This window comes from Halichoerus grypus, chromosome 9 (genome assembly GCF_964656455.1).
Source record: "Halichoerus grypus chromosome 9, mHalGry1.hap1.1, whole genome shotgun sequence".
In the NCBI taxonomy this organism is placed as follows: domain Eukaryota; kingdom Metazoa; phylum Chordata; class Mammalia; order Carnivora; family Phocidae; genus Halichoerus; species Halichoerus grypus.
The window spans coordinates 102,547,508-102,564,292 of NC_135720.1; the positions used below are offsets into that span (position 1 = coordinate 102,547,508).

The 16,785-nt window shown below is 44.4% G+C and overlaps 1 protein-coding gene across 1 annotated transcript in view; it reads right to left on the reverse strand.

Moving 5' to 3' along the window:
- Positions 1-6,257: 6,257 nt before the first annotated feature.
- MEP1A (meprin A subunit alpha) overlaps positions 6,258-16,785 on the reverse strand; it is a 35,049-nt gene continuing 24,521 nt past the window's right edge. Inside the window, exons 8-12 of the mRNA XM_078054357.1 lie at positions 15,005-15,220; positions 11,486-11,959; positions 10,592-10,765; positions 9,786-10,086; positions 6,258-6,468 (exon numbers count right to left, since the gene is read on the reverse strand). Coding sequence (XP_077910483.1) covers positions 6,315-6,468; positions 9,786-10,086; positions 10,592-10,765; positions 11,486-11,959; positions 15,005-15,220 — 1,319 coding nt within the window. The 3' untranslated portion in view covers positions 6,258-6,314. The remainder of the gene's footprint in view (positions 6,469-9,785; positions 10,087-10,591; positions 10,766-11,485; positions 11,960-15,004; positions 15,221-16,785) is intronic.

Here is a 16,785-nt window from a genome sequence, read left to right on the forward strand (position 1 = left end):
AGGCAGGCGCACACTTCTGATATACTTGCCAGGATAGCTCCCTCCTTCTGTTTCTTTCCTCTCTTCCTGACCGAATCTTATTTACAGATCCAGAGGCAAAGCTAAAGGCAGCCCCCCCCCCCACCCCGGCCCCAAATCACCAGGTTTCCCCATTCCAGACGGGAGTCTGGAAGGTAGTTTGAGGAAGCAAAATGGGTGCCTTCCGTGTGTCATAGGGCCTTAAACACTTTCTCCATCAATGCACCTTCCAAAGGATGAACTAGGATGGACCCCTTCCTTAGGATGGGAAACTATTACTGCCAAGCTGGGTTTTCATTTTCAATCCACGCTGAACCCGCAGCTGTCCCAGGGCTGTCTGACACACCAGCCCACCCTGAGGTCAGCTGGGAAGTTTCTAGTCGAGGCTCTGGACACGCACTCAAGAGGAGGCTGCTGGCTTTGCTAGCCAAAATGGGATCCAAGAAGACCCAGTAGAAGTAAACAGTACCCACAGCCAAGAAGCTGATCCTTGGGGCAGAGGGACATGCTGACCTGCCTTGTGTCATGGGCAGATGAAAAAATGTGCGAGAATATCATATGCTTTGGGATACCGCTCCTCCCCTCCCCTCCCAAAGAATAGCTCTGTCACCTTCTCCCTTATATTGGACATCCATCTAACAGAAAACCAAATCTCAAGGAGAGAGGAGGTTTACTATGCAAAAACTTCTGGGAGAGAGGTGCACAGCAAATGAAATAAAATTTACCCTCCAGTGAAAATGGCTGATAACAATGTAACTAGGCCAACATTTATTGAGCTCTTTACCATGTGTTTGCTGCCTGTCCTAAGCTCTTTATGCATATAATCTCATTTAAGCCTTACAGCAACCCCGGGTTAAGTAGATGTTCTTTTTTATTTTACAGATGAATAAACTAAGCACAGAGAAGTTAATAACTTGCCCAGGGTCACACAGCTCAAGAATGGTAGAGCCAGGTGCTGAAAGCAGACGGTCTCACCTGGCATGTGTGCACGTCCACACCTCACTCTGTTGCTCCTTCATGCAGTCTGATGCACGTATCGTCCGATGGGGGGGCAGTTCTGAGTACACAGATTGAGCGAGGGAGACACAGTGATGGGAAGGGTGGAGAAGGTAAAGCATCTCAGTGTCACTTTATGATTTCACGTAGGGGCAGCCCAGAACACAATGGTCGGTGCTCTGGGCACTCTTGGCGGTTGACCCACTTCCCTCTTCCATCTCTGATGGAGCATGAAAGGACTCCCACTGTGTTGCTTTAGTGAAAGTAGACCTCACATTAGCCCCCTACTTGATCCCCAAATGGAGCAGCCTGAGTGCACCTGCCATTTTAATCTTTCCTCTTCATTCAAATGAGTTTCCACGAGGTCCCCATCGCCAGTGGTATTACTCTTCCACTTGCCGGAGGTCTATCAAGCGTTCTCAGAGTGTTGGATGTCATTTAAACACACACGAGAAAAGCAGGATTTCTCCGCAACGAAGTACGTGTCTAACATGGTGTTTAAACACAAGTGAAGAACTGGAACATTCGTCCTACTACGCTTGGCTCCGTGGTGATTGCCCCGGTGACGTGCAGCCTGATGCAGCAGCTGATCTGCTAAGTGAATTATCTGGATGCTCTGCTTCATTCTGCATGGGTGAGAGCATCGCGCTGTCTTCAACACTGATTGACAGCCAGTTTAGGGAGCAAAGAGGGGTGATCCCACTTTTCTACTCTCCTTTTACTCTCTTGACCAGACAGAAATCTTTAACATGTTACTGATGATTTCCATTGAGCTGTTGCGTCACACTTGGGTAAAACTGTCGTAAATCTGTCTAGGCCTGAGGGACTCTGTCCCACGCGGAGCCACGTCTCTGTCCATGCTGGGATTGCAGAACCAGCTCCAGACCAAATTGTGAAAGGTGGAGAGAGATGGGTCTTGTCTTCACTATCTTGTCCCATCTGACCTTTTGATCTGTCTCCTACATACACTAATGTGCATGTATGTGTGCGAGCGCGCACACACACACACACACACGCACAGGAACCCTGTTGGGCTGCTTTACCCATGTCAAATCTCTTCTTTCATTTCTTTTTTTATCTTTATTTTTATTAAAAATCAAGTAACATATAGTGTATCATGAGTTTCAGATAGAGGTCAGTGATTCATCAGTTGCATATAACACCCTGTGCTCATTACACCACGTGCCCTCCTTAATGCCCATCACCCAGTTACCCCTCCCATCGCCCCCTCCCCTCCAGCAACCCTCAGTTTGTTTCCTATGATTAAGAATCTCTTATGGTTTGCCTCCCTCTCTGATTTCATCTTATTTTAATTTTCCTTCCCTTCCCCTATGTTCATCTGTTTTGTTTCTTAAATTCCACATATGAATGAAATCATATGAGATCTCTTTTTCTCTGACTGACTTATTTCACTTAGCATAATACCCTCTAGTTCATCCACATCATTGCAAATGGTAAGATGTCATTCTTTTTGATGACTGAGTAATATTCCGTCATGTGTATATACCACATCTTCTTTATCCATTAATCTGTCGATGGACATCTGGGCTCTTTCCATAGTTCAGCCATTGTGGACATTGCTGCTATAATCATTGGGGTGCACGTGTCCCTTCGAATCACTATGTATCTTTTGGATAAATACCTAACAGTACAATTTCTGGATGGTAGGGTAGTTCTAATTTTAACTTTTTGAGAAACCTCCATACTGTCTTCCAGAGTGGCTGCACCAGCTTGCCTTCCCACCAACAGTGTAGGAGGGTTCCCCTTTCTCCACATCCTCACCAACATCTGTCATTTCCTGACTTGTTGATTTTCACCATTCTAACCGGTGTGAGGTGGTGTCTCATTGTGGTTCTGATCTGTATTTCCTTGTCTTCTGTCATTTCTTCCATATCAGTATTCATTAGAGATTGCTACCATCCCACCCCACTGTCTCCCATCCCCTACCCATTAGGGTTTGTGATAGTTCACTAAACAGTACTCATAGCTAAACACAATACCTATCTTTGAAAATTAATTTTGCTTGAAGATTTTGGAAAAATATATTATGTTTATATAACTAACATAGGAAAGCTCTTTTAGCCATAGTTGTAAATACACGGAAATGTGAGTTGGTGACTAATTAGACATCAAATGATATTCGTAATAAAGAAAACCAAGCAAAAAAGATCTTCACATCATGTTAGATGTTGATTAGCTTACACTGCATATCCCTTCCACCCCCCAGGCCACTCACTGGTCTTATTAAGCTTCCCTGGTAGCCAAAAGGGGACAATAGATTCTCCTATTAAATGGACCTTTGACCTGGCTGCAGCATTCATTCTCTCTAGAATCTGCTCACTTTACTCAAATATCTGAGTAGAACTTCAGGATCCCTAGATTTCCCTCAAGCCATAAAAATGGAAGACATAATTCATCAGAAAGGAGGAGCTCGAGAAGAGAAGGTGTTTGGCTATAATCTACTTGCAGAGATACATCAATATCATATTACAATGGACACAGTATTCAGGTCCACTATAATCCAGAGCTAGAGGAGGTTAGATGCTTGTCAAAGTACTCTGCAACATTCCCACAGTCATTAGCACTGAGGGACCCTAAGCAAAAGTCTGTGCTGCAGAAATATCCAAAGCAAAAACTTTTCAATATTGCTATCCCAAACCACACCAGAGGGTTTTCATTAGTTTAGAGGATGCTAGAAGTCATCTTTGCATTAGTAAACTGGAATTATCAAACAGTTATAGGTACAAAACACTGGCAGGCCCAGTGAGCTAACTTTGGAGGAGAAAGCTTAGATTAGGTTGGGTGACTTTTGTGGGGTTTGATAGATAATAAATATGTTAATGTTCATTGTGACTTTTGAGGGAGGGGGATATGGGTCGCACCCACTTCTACCATCACAGGCTCCAGATAGTACTAAAGAATGTGACATTCGAGAATGGCCAGATCGGCTCAGGCCAGTTCAGGAGGAAACGAGCCAGAAGAGGAAAGGGAGAAGGATAAGGGATAGGGTGTAGGGGGGAAATGTGAGACATTTTCAGACTTTCAAACTACTCTGACTCCTTCCCACTCTGTTGACCAAGCACCCAGATACAGAGAAAATTTCCTGCTTTTTCACGTCGCTCATCTAAATCCCAAATCCCACAATGCCTAGAGATGATGAAATGGGTATTTCTCTGTCTCTCTCCCAACATGAATGCCTACTTTTCCATCACCACCCCAACACCTCAAAAGAATAAAGTAATCCTCCTGGAATGATTGAGAACTTCAGGCTCAAAGAAAAGCTAAATGTGATGTCCCATCCACGATGTGCCGGATTCTTAATCAATTAATCAACAGAAATGACAATCAATCATCAACAGAGATGCTCCTAGGTAGTAGGTGTGCTGCTGGATCTGAGAACCTACAGAGAAATAGCAAAATATTTGACCCTCAGTTTGGGACCTTCTTACCATTGTTTGACTATATTTAATTTATAATTTACTAGATCAAAAGCTTAGGTTACTCTTGATACTTGAGCTTCTGCTACTTCCAGAGAGAATTCACATGTACAAACAATGTTGTCCTTGGTTAGGAATGGGGCCTCTCCCTCTGAACTAGACCACGTCTAAGCCAGGCATGGCCCAGAGCACATTTCTTTCTAATAAAATGAAAGAAAACAACGATAGTATTTGGAGTCTGGAGCCTGGAGCTCCCTTCTAAAGTGAAACACTGAGAAATTGTGGAGGGCATGACCTTCTCCAGGCCTAGCTGGGAAGGCAGTGTGGGTTTGCAGGCTGTGAAACCCATGGAGAAAAAGCTGTCTATTTTCAATTTGGTCTTGGGAGACAGGAGTGTAGGCTGGGGGCTGGATAGTGTCTCATCTAATCTGAAAATTAAACAGTAACCTTTGTGTGCATTTGGCTCTAAAATATGTTCTTACCCATTATCCCATTTTATTACCCTGCCACCCCGGACATGTTAAAGTGGGGTGTGAGGAGGTGGTTAACTGCTACTTCCCTTTGACAGATTCAGGAACTAAGACCAAGAGCTTATGTGATTTTACTAAAATTGCTCAGCTGGTTAGATGCACCTGGCTGGCATACCTGACTTCCAGACCCATTTTCCATCGAAGCAGGTGGTGCCCGTAAACCAGCCCTCCAGCAGGTACCGATGACCTCAGGCTGGAGAGTCAGTCCCCAGGGGGTGTTGTTTCCACCTGCTAAAAACTCTCCTCACACCTTCACATGCAATGGATTCTTCTTAACCCATCTTGTTATTTCCAGAATGGCCAGAAAGTGTGTACTTAGGAAGCTGGTACCCTTAAAGCTGGGGACCACTCAGGCTCCTTGAAACATACTCTGTTATTAAACGTCCAGAGCCAGCTCTTTGTGGAGCCTATACCAACTGGGGAGGGGAATCCTAGATTTCCTTTGACTTGATCTGTCTTGGAACTTCCTTGCCCCAGATAGTTTTATCTCCTTAGCAACTGTGGAAAGAAAGTGTGTCTAACTGCTTTAAAACTTTCTTCTACTAGCTCCTGTCAGTTTGTTAACATAATAATTTTATACTGGAATAGTATATAAAATATGCTTTAGACTTAAAAAGATCTGAGGAAGAGCTTTGGACAACTCTTCTACACACACACACACACACACACACACACACACAAAGCTGGATGCACAGAAGGTACTGACTAAATATTTATTGAATTTATAAAGATCTATTTTTACAATCAGAGGAGAAGGAAAGCAAATGCCGCAAAGTCCTACTGTAAGAAGGAATCTTTCCTCTAACACATAAGCCCTTAAAGAGTACTATTGTGTCTGATGAAAAACAAGTTTTTGATTTTAATATAAACGACATGTAGGTTTCATCACATATTTTATTTGCAGTAGAAATGAAAGTTTCTATAACTTAGTTCTTCATTCGTTATCAGTTCATTCATTCGCATTTATTGAGTTCCCACGATGGGCCAGCCAGGTACGCCTGGAAGCGAACATGGGAAACGCGGGCCTGCCCACAAGGAGCTTACAGTCGATGGGAAAGACAGTCGATTAAACAAGGGATTGAAAATGAAGTGTAATGAGTACTGTCACAGGACATATGAGCTACATTCAGAGCAGGGTAACAGAACCATGTGGGGATGGGGGGAGGGAAGGGGGGGCAGAAAAAACCAGAATGGTCACACAGGAGGCTGGAGGCTGCGGTCCTTGGAGGCCTGTTCAAAGCAAGGCTGATAACCACCCCCAAACTGCGCTGAGGTCCAGAAAGGAAGGTCTGAGTAGAGAAGGTGCTTCTGTGATCTGGCTGATGTCAGGTCACTACCTTGGCTTTTGAGAAAGGATGGAGATGATGCTGAAGGTCAAGAAGATCACGCCGGCCGTGCCTCCGATCAGCAGGCCCAGGATGCTGCCGTGCACTTGCATGGCCTGACAATGCTCCCCCGTGTAGAAGAAAGCATGACTGGAGACGCACCTGGGGGGGCGGGACAGAGGAGGGGTGTGGGAGGCACCCGAGCCCCCATTGCTTTGTAGCTACCAGCACTGACAGCCACAGGGGCAGGGGACCCTGACTGAGTGGCCCACATGCCTGACCCCGTTCCAAGGGCTTTATATGAGTCAGTTCAATCTCCTAACAGCCCCAGGAGGGGGTGGTTATTACTATTCTCATAACCTCATTTTGCAATCCTTTATTTATATCCAGAGAGGTTAAATCAGGGGCTCAAGGTCACACGGTTAGTCAGTGTTTCACACTTGAAGTCTAATCCCTGGAGGCCTGTCTCCAGACCAGGTGCCCTTGGCCCCATCCCGTGCGAGGCTCAGGAAGGAAGGTTTGGGGCATTTAAAGAATGTGTGGCCCACGCGGGTTCAGACTGCAAGTTACGAGGGAAATTCTCCAGATAGAGTCTGACCCCAACCATTAGCTGGGGCTCGAGAACTTCCAGACGGTGTCCATTACAATGTTGCTGTAAGGTGAGGATCCTACCAGCTATGTCCCAGGCCGCCCCGAAATCTGCGAGATCACGAGCACACTTCTTACTGCCTTGTTTGGGACACAGTCACACAGGGGCCGCCACACCTCGGGTTTGCTTGTTTGTGTTTTAATGTCATCTGGTGGGGAGATCAACTAATCTCAGACCCAAGGCATGGGGAGTGATGTTTCCTCGCTTCTAGGGTAGCAATTCCAGCCTTCATTTCAAACAACATTCTCATCGCAAAGTCTAACCACAGAGCCGAATGTGACAGTCAGAAGTCACGGACTCTTTTTACTCATTCTGGAACTATTTTACCTTCCTCATCACTAGCCTAGACATTGGCTTCTTAAAAATCAGTGTGTAATAGGGGCGCTTGGGTGGCTCAGTTAGTTGAGCGTCTGCCTTCGGCTCAGGTCATGATCCCAGGGTCCTGGGATCAAGCCCCGCATCGGGCTCCCTGCTCAGCGGGGAGTCTGCTTCTCCCTCTCCCTCTGGTTCTCCCCCTGCTTGTGCATGTGCTCTCTCTCTCTCTTTTTCTGTCAAATAAATAAATAAAATTTTTATAAAATCAGTGCATAATAGCAAGTTCGTTCAATTTTTCCCTGGCCTAGTCCCCTCCAAATACAGTTTAATGATATTCTCGAGGATTCCCTTAGAGGAGCTTATCCCACAAACTGCAGGTTTGTGGAAGAGGGATGCTTTGGTTGAGCAGAGGGTGATACACAAGTGGGAACCACTGGTCGTCCTTACTCTGAGGGTGAGGCTAGTTGGGGCACATATGGAAATCTGGCATCCAAAGCCCCAACGGCTGAGAGGTGCAGACCAATGGCTGTGGAGCCCTCAAGAAACAAGGAGGTCATTCTCAGATAGAAGGAACCAGCGCTCCTTGGAAAAGTGCTTTATTCCAGGGCTGGGATGGGGGAAGTAAAAGATAAGCTGGGAGTATCCTGTGGTGCCAGAAAGTAAGACTGTGTTCATGAAACAGTGAGTGGGTGCTGAAAGGGTACAGGAGCCAATATGGGAGAGCTCTCAAAGGCCAAGGCCAGGATGCCATGAGCTACAAAGGCAAGACTGACATTATGCAACTACGGCCCAGAGAAGAAAGTAAATGTTTATGTGCCCTTCATGATATAAAGACATGCATGAGTCCATGAATCGGGAGGAGTGGACCATTATTCTTTACATGAGAATTTCACTTACTGAACACGGAGGGAGTGGGGGAGATGGAAAATCACCACTGGAATATTTCAGGGCGACTGTGGCAACAGGTCCACCAAAGGATGATGACACTAGTGGGTGAGGATTCGAGAAAAAGCGGGATGCCTGCATGGTCTCTGAATGTCTCTCCCAAGACATGTATTAACTGCAGGGTGAGGAATGGACACCCCGTGACCCGGTGATCAAGGTTGCTATCACCAGTCTTAACTCCTCGGACATCACGTGCCCCTTGAATGACCCACCAAGAGGGGCGTACCTCATCTTTGCTCTTCTTGCCAAAAATGTACGATCTCAGTATAACCATGAGAAAACATGAGACACACCCAAATGGAGGAACAACTTACAAAATAACTGAGCAGGACTCTTCAAAAGTGTCAAGGTAGTGAAAGAGGAGGGAACACTGAGGGGTTGTCCCAGCGTGAAGGAGGCCAAGGAGACATGAAACTGAGTATAATGAAGGGCCCTGAATTAGATCCCGGAACAAAAAAAGGACATTGGTGAAAAGAATGGAGAGATCTGAATGAGGTCTGTAGTTTAGCGAATGCTATTATTAATTGCATTTAGTTGCATTAATGTTCATTTCTTGGCTTTGCTAATTGTGATATGGTTGTGTAAGATGTTAACATTCGGGAATGAGAAGCTCTGCAGTATTTTTGCAAATGTACCTGTAAATCTAAAATCATTTCAACATAAAAGCTTAAAAAAGAAGAAACAAAGTGGAGATTGAAAAGGACTCAGAAGAAATGTAGGTCTTTTGAGCCAAGCAGGCTAGTCCCTACCTCTGCCATTATTCTGCCAAATGTCATCACGTATATTCTTTTATGAAATATTTTATGCAAACAACAAACATTATAAAAAGAAATATTAAATCTAGCAAACTGTGCAGACAGGCAGACTTGGATGCAAGTCAGCTCCGGTATTTGCCGTCGGAGAAATGTTAGACAAATTATTTAGCCTCTCTAAGCTTCAACTTCCTTATGCACCAAATGGGGAGAAGGAGGGTCCTTATGTCACAGGGTGGCTGTCAGGAATAATTTAGATCATGCATGTATACTGCTCAGGAGAGCACATGATACATAGTAAGCAGTCAAAAACTATCAGATATTCTTATTACTATTATTGAAAACGTAACTATAATCATAGTACAACAGAACAAATAGATGATAGAAATAATAATTGATAATTAACAATACCATTGGCAGTCAGTAAAGATTTAAGCTTGGTCCCCAGTCCCACTGAGGCAGGTCATGCATTTCCTGGGCTAACAGCTCTGGAACATTTGTGAGCACTGCAGTGGAGTTCAAAATCCCAACAACGTTCAAGATGTTGTTGACCACGTCCCAGAGGTGGGCAAGGGATGAAAGTCAAGATTTGGGAGATTTGGGGCCCCTCTGCCCCGGCAGGACCCCAGCTATGTCCTGACAGCATAAGCCAGCTGATTCAGAGCACAGCTTTGTGGAATCAAGGACAGCCGTGTCCAGGTGGCCCTCTGAAGTAGTCATCACCCTAACCTGAGAGTGGTGTCTTTTACCAGGTTAAGCAAATGTTTAGCTCACCCCTGCTGACCTGCCCCCTGCCTCCCCTCAGCCACAGAGCCTACCTGCAGCTCGCCATCCCCTTCACGTTCACACAGATGCCTTCATTTTGGCAAGGATTCGGGTCACACGGATCTCTGAAGTACTGTGGCCAGTTGTGGTCTTCCAGAGGGCCTGTGTTCTCCACTGACCGCTTCTGTCGGCTGGGCTGCCCCTGGTCCAGGCTGCTGGGGAGCGCTTTCTCTAACAAGACCTTTCCCGAACCTTCTTCTGAGGCCTGCTGCTCCCGGTCCTGGAGAACAAGGCCTTGGGGAATCAGCCTTGTGTTTTGAGTTGGAACTTCAGTGTAGTTAAGGTAAGTGATATCTTGAGGAAATAGACAAAGGGCAGTGAGGAAGATCTGCAATTAACATCTGACTACAATTAACTTCCACTTCTGGAGAAAGTTCCCTGGTGGACTCCATGTTTAGTGACATGGAAAGGTGGTTTGAATCCAGCTGATTCTCATGCTAGCTATTTTTATTTTCAGAGTAATCCAATCACATTTTTATTTATTATAACTTAAAAAAAGAAGCAAAAAGCTAGCATGGATAGACTGATCAAAACTAAACTGAAGTTAGCAAATGGTCATATCTGATAAATTATCAAAAAAGATGACACCAAAGTTTTAGTTTCTCCCAAGACCCAGTTAAAATAAAGATGTGAGTCCTTGAGCAATAGCTCTCCTAGAGCATATCTTTTTTTTTTTTTTTTAACCTGGTCCTCAAAAAAAAAAAAATCCCATCCTCCATGAGATGCTCAAAAATCAGTGCAAAATCAGCAGAAGACCCAGAGCATAGGATTCGTTATTCAGGAAGATCTGCAAACATACCTTCAAAGTCCACAAAAAGTATAAGGTCGTCATTTTTAAGGAAACTCTTCCTTCTTAGCATTTGGTGGGAGATGACACTACTCCAGCCCCAGTCAATGCTTCTAAAACAATCACAGTCCTTATCATAGGATCCCATGATGGATGGCCTGTCCCAGATGACGGAGTCATTTATTGCTGCAAAGTAATAGGTAACATAACATCACATTACCTCTCTATACTTCACTCTCCAACCGGTCTTTAACGAGTATATAGAGCTTTGTTAGAAAAAAAATATGTTGGAAAAAATCAGATTATTTATGCTTTCTAGGAGAATTAAAACTCAGAATTGGGAAGGGGGAGGGGCAGGAATCAGAGCTCTGAATGATCAAATTGTCCATTACTGAGTCACTTCCTCAGTGAAGACGAAGGGACAGTGAGAGCCCCTTCCTTTTAAGGCTTAAGGCTTTTCATGTGAAAAATAAAAATGTCTGCCCATTTCTTTTTGATACGAGTTTATTTCATTAACATACTGACAGTCACTGATATTTCAGGAGTTAGCGCGTTAGTTCTGCACAGAGGCTAGCAAATTCTGAGTTATCTGATAAATGATGGTCAGTATCTGTCTTCTCATTTAGACTGCGTTCAGTGAAGCAGGAACTGCCTGGCTGGCTTATATTCTAGGTACCTGGCACTGAGTTTGGCACAGTGAAAGCCCTTAATAAATGCTGGATAAGTGAATTTGGAAAAGAGAAGGGAGAAAAGATGACATTGAAAATGTGACTTAATATTCCAACATGACCATGTTCCTGATTTACCCAAGGAGGAAATGTGAGAGGAAGATTAATCTCTTGTATACAGATGGGAATCATATCCACCGGCCCTTTCGGGGTGAGCAGCAGATTTTAGTGCACCTACCTGAAGATGTCTGGGACTTGGAGGTAGTGAACACCATGCTTGAGGACATTCTATTCCTGGCATCAGGTTCCTGGTCGAGGATGGTCATTACCGCCTGTCTGTTTTCCACTGGCCATTCCAGGATAGCATCATTCTCCCCACTGCATAGGTGAAAAGCAAGTCCCAAGTAGCCAGAGCTACTGGAGCTGAATCTGCCATTTGGGTATAAGGTCAACCCAAAACCATATCCCTCTGAGTTGTAGAATCGAGGGCTCAGGAGCTTCTTCCCTGGAACCGTGTTCTGAAGGACCTGGGAGAAATTCCGTATGGTCCAAACGCCCGTGGGGCATGGGGTTTCCGTCAGAGTGATATCATCCAGGTAAATTCCCCCATTTGAGTTCTGGGGGTCACCTTTTGTGCCCTGGAACATGTAGCGAAACTTCTTTTCTTCTCTGAGCGTCACATGGGCAATTTTCCAATTTTGGTCCAAATCTCCTGAGGACAGAGAAGAAGGTTGGTGACAACTGTGGCCAACATTTATTAAGCATGACCTATGAGCCTGGTAGCACGCCAAATGCTTTAAAGATTTTATTTGTTTGTTTATTTATTTATTTATTTGAGAGAGAAAGAGAGAGAGAGAGAGTGGGAGGAGAAGCAGAGGGAGAAGGACAAGCACCCTCTGTACTGAGTAAGACCCTGAGATCATGCCCTGGGCTGAAATCAAGAGTTGGACGCTTAACTGACTGAACCACCCAGGCGCCCTGCATGCCAAGTGCTTTATATGAATTATCTAATTTAACCCTCACAATATCCCTATGAGATAGGTACTGTTGTAAACTGGTTAAGGAACTTTTCCAAAGTCACATACTACAGAGGGAAAATAGCTATAGAAAGATATACTATGATTTATTTTAATATTCATATTCAAATCTTAATCAGAATTTGTTTTCCATTATTATTCAATTCCATAGGTTCTGTGTTTCCCCCGGGTTTCATGGTATAAATGCACCCCATCCCCTAATGTTTGCACTGAATACCCAAGTAATAGGCTGAACCGTAAAAATAGTCATTTTGTAAGCTCGAAGTCAAATAATGGTGATTTCATATGGTCCAACCTATGACTTGATGCCAGAGAGATATATGGTATGCTCTAGAGTGAGTGTTCACATACAGGACTAGTTGGATCTCCCCTACGCAATACTGACTCACCCACTAACATCCAATATTTTCTCTTCATATTATCTGAAGTCCCAACAAGTAGGGAATCCATCCTTTAAAAAAATAATAATAATAATACAAAAAGAGTTACCACTATCCAGATATTCACATTCTAGTGAAAATTAGGTTTACTTGGTTTTTTTCCTGAGACTGAGCTGGAAGTGAGAATTTTGGCTAAAGAGCTGAGATAAGAAGTTGAGAAGGATGTTCTCAAACATGGGGTCCAGTGCTTCACAGCATAAGAAACCAGAAAGGAGCTTGAAGGTCTAGAGAAGGAAACCTCCAGGCCAGAGCAACTCATAATTCCCTAGAGATCTGCCCCTACTTTCATATTCTGACAGGGTGTATCTTAGCACTGGGCTCAGAAAGGAAAAGAAAAATGCTACATTCCAAGTGGGGATCCTGTTGGCTAAAATGAATTCAAACAGATGAGTGTTACCGAAGTTTAGTCTGAAATGCAATTGGCCAGAGGGCTTCAGAAGTATTTTTTCTCTTTCTGTGTGTTATAACCAGAAATCTACATACAGAGTTCCACTCCAGAAAACAGAATATTGTTAGATCTGTCCCTCGAAGTCGTCCTTAGAATGACTGAGAGCAAAGGGAGATCAAGGCACTCTTCAGTCTTGGGAGAGCAGAGCACAGGCCATGTGGTTAGGTTACCTACACATAGGGGAGAAGGGTGAGGAGAGCACATCGACCACATCTATAACCTATGAACTGATGTAAGTACCGTCTCCTGGGGACGGGACTGCAGTCACGTGGAGGACACATGGATCTGAGATGTAATGGGTGTCAGGATGTCTGGAATAGGGACAGACACACAAGATTTTTACTAATTTACTCAACAGGGTTAAACCATCTTCATATGGATTGTCACCTTGAGATTGAAATGTGGGAACATGGTACTGGAAGGAAGACCTGAGGGTCCATTACCATGTAGGCAGAGACTCTTAGAGGGCACCTAGCTGTCATCCTGTTGCAGAACCTGGACTGGATCACCCAACGGAAGAACCAAGCGGCACTTGGAGATCTTGGAGGATAGGAGATTTATTTAATGCCGGCGGGCTCAGAGGAGAGTGGTCTCCAAAGGTCTGAGCCTTGAGCACAAACAAAAGGGGTAATTTATACACTCTTACTTCCACATACTTGGCACTTTCAGTGCATGCGCGAAGCGGGGCAGGGAGAAGAACCCGGATGATCCCCAGGGCAAGGACTGGGACTCTCTCACTGGGTCAGTCGGCCATCTTAGGACACAGATTTCCCTTATCAATCCCTCCATTTGATAAAGATGCTCTGTACATTTCAGCCAGAAAAGTGAACCCCTCAAAACCATTATCTGTAGTACTCCCAGGCAGCCCATGGAGGCCTGGGTAGAGGTGATTCAGACACCTGTTCTAAGGAGTGACCTCTAAGGAAGCCTCCACACTTCAAGAGCAGCAGGTTCTCCTAAAAGTACTCAAATGATGCTTCCTCTATCAAGACTCGTCTTAATTGAGAAATTCTTTGTTGAATGGAAAAAGAGGAATGTGTGTCTCTCCTTTTCTGGTTATGAATGAACCATCACCACCACAAAAGAATGTAAAAACTTAGCTTTATAACCCTGATCTCGACCTACACCTAGATTACCCTCAAATCCAAGTACCTCCCTTAGTATTTTAAGGTTTTCATGCTGACCCTCTTATAGAAATACATAAAATAACCCTTAGGAATATGTAAATGATGGTAATGAAGTTAATACATACACACGTCCTAATTACCTCCAACTTCACAAGTAGGCTTCATGTTAGTTCAGTGTATTAAATAATGGTACTATATTTTGGCTAATTGAATATAATAATAAATAAATAAATAAATAAATGTATTCATTCAGTTTTTTGAAACAACTGAAGAAATGCTTGTCAACTACTGAACCATTCTCTCTAGCAGCACCAGCTTTTATTTCCAGCTCTACCCCCAAATCACCCATTTTCTCTGCCCTGGCTGTCTCCAGAGCTGTAGTGAAATTTGGATTTCTATGTTCTGATTGCCCCTTACACAAGTATATTTCAGCCTCACCTAAATTCTCGATGCAGTTTCTGATTTCTGAGGGCTTAAAATATTCATGGAGGGGTTAAAATGTACCAGATGTTATGCTGGGCTCTTAGAAGAGGAGGAGGGGGATGGAGGAAAAGCGAGGAAGAAGAGGGAGAGGAGGAGGAAGAGGAGAAGAAGAAACAAAGAGAGGGGAGGAATCGAGCAAAGGAAGGGGAAAGGGAAGGAGAAGATGGAGCAAGATCCCAGACTTAAGCCAAAATCAGGCCCTGCACGAGTGTCTCTAGGTACCTTGGAAGGTCTGCACCTTGACCAGCTTGCGAACATTGCCGGTGCCGTCATCCCTCTTGACCCAGATGACCAGTTGATCTGAAGGGCTTCCTGTCATTTTATAGAAAAACTGCAGGCACTGCTGCTTCCTCTTTGGGTAGAGAATCCGAGACTCCAGCAGGGCTGCCTCTTCTGCCATCCCCGAGCTGGTGCTGAAGTGCATGAAGTAGCCGGCTCCTGTGGGGAGAGCAGCCCAATGACCCATCTCCACCGGTCCATACCCTGGGGTGTCCCATGCTCCCGCAAAGTTACCCAGGCAACAAAAGCCAGAACTCTTCCGGGGAAAATGAAAAGAAGGTGGTGTGTCTTCTTTTGGTTTCCATGGACAGACTCCCTGGCAAAAGCCCCAGCTCTCCACTGCCTTTGTCCCCAAGTTCGTGAAATGTATTCCTCTGACTTAAGGAGACACGGGCTTCAAGCAAAGTTTGATGAAATTTAGTGTCCTTGAGATGAATACTATTTTCCTCATTGGCTTTCTTGTTTAGAGACCCATTCCAAGGAAAAGAGCTCATCTGCTGGTTGTAGAACAGACTATGGGATTCCAATGTTTAGGGACTGGAATTAAAGTATTCACAATGATAAGGGTTCAGTCTCACCTGTTCCTAGCCTGTAATTGGATGTATTATTGGTGGTGAAGAATCATCTTTACTGTGTCATAAGAAGGGGCATTCAAGGGGAGCCTGGGTGGCTCAGTTGTTAAGCATCTGCCTTTGGCTCAGGTCATGATCCCAGGGTCCTGGGATCGAGCCCCACATCGGGCTTCCTGCTCAGCCGGAAGCCTGCTTCTCCCTCTCCCACTCCCCCTGCTTGTGTTCCCTCTCTCGCTGTCTCTCTCTCTGTCAAATAAATAAATAAAATCTAAAAAAAGAAAGAAAGAAAGAAAGACCACTGAAAAGGAGGGTGAAAAATGTCTAGGTTTGTAACCAAGCTGAGGTTTGCTCAACTCCTGTATCTCAGAACTCTCTCCCCCCCAAATTAGCAGGCAGCTAAAGGAATATGTCATTTGGAAAATCAGCACATCACAGTGAAGCACAAAGAACAATTCTCGCATATAAAGAAGTCCTTTAAACTGTCCTCCAGAATTCAACTTCTTACCAAAGTATCTACTCAAAATATCTCACAAAGTAAAAACGAAATGAGCATCTAGTGCAGTTCTAGGTACATTGGCAATATGGCTCTCTGCTTCATCCTGCCTCATATGTGGAGCATTGTACCTTCCATGATGGCAGCAAGCATAGTGTTTGAATAGGCTTTCTACAAAGCTTTAAAAATATCTAATGGCTTTAATATTATATCAGGAAAATGATATTTTCTTGCATGTTATTCTCAGTACTTGAACTTACTAGCTTGAGCTCTCGGCATTGCGAATTACTGAGTGCTTGGGTTAAATAAAACAAGAGCTCACACGGCTATGATCCTTGCTGAGGAATTCCACCCAGGTGTCCTCACGGGTAGGAAATGAAAGTCTAGTAACCCAGGCTTGGGAGTCGGGAGACCTGAATTCTTGCCCAGGCGCTGCTACTAATTCGAAGGTGTCCATTCATTCTCTCCTGGTTTCAGATGGGAGGTGGCTTCTATCCCGAGGGATCCTTTGTGCTCTTTGAGTCTAAACATCTACCTCAACACCACCAGTGCTCTCTAGCAGAGGGAAAGCACCACCATTAAATGTCTCCTGTGGAAGAAGCATAATGGCTGCTCAAGTTAACCTGGTAAAAATTTTCTAGATATTTCTTCTGGGGTAT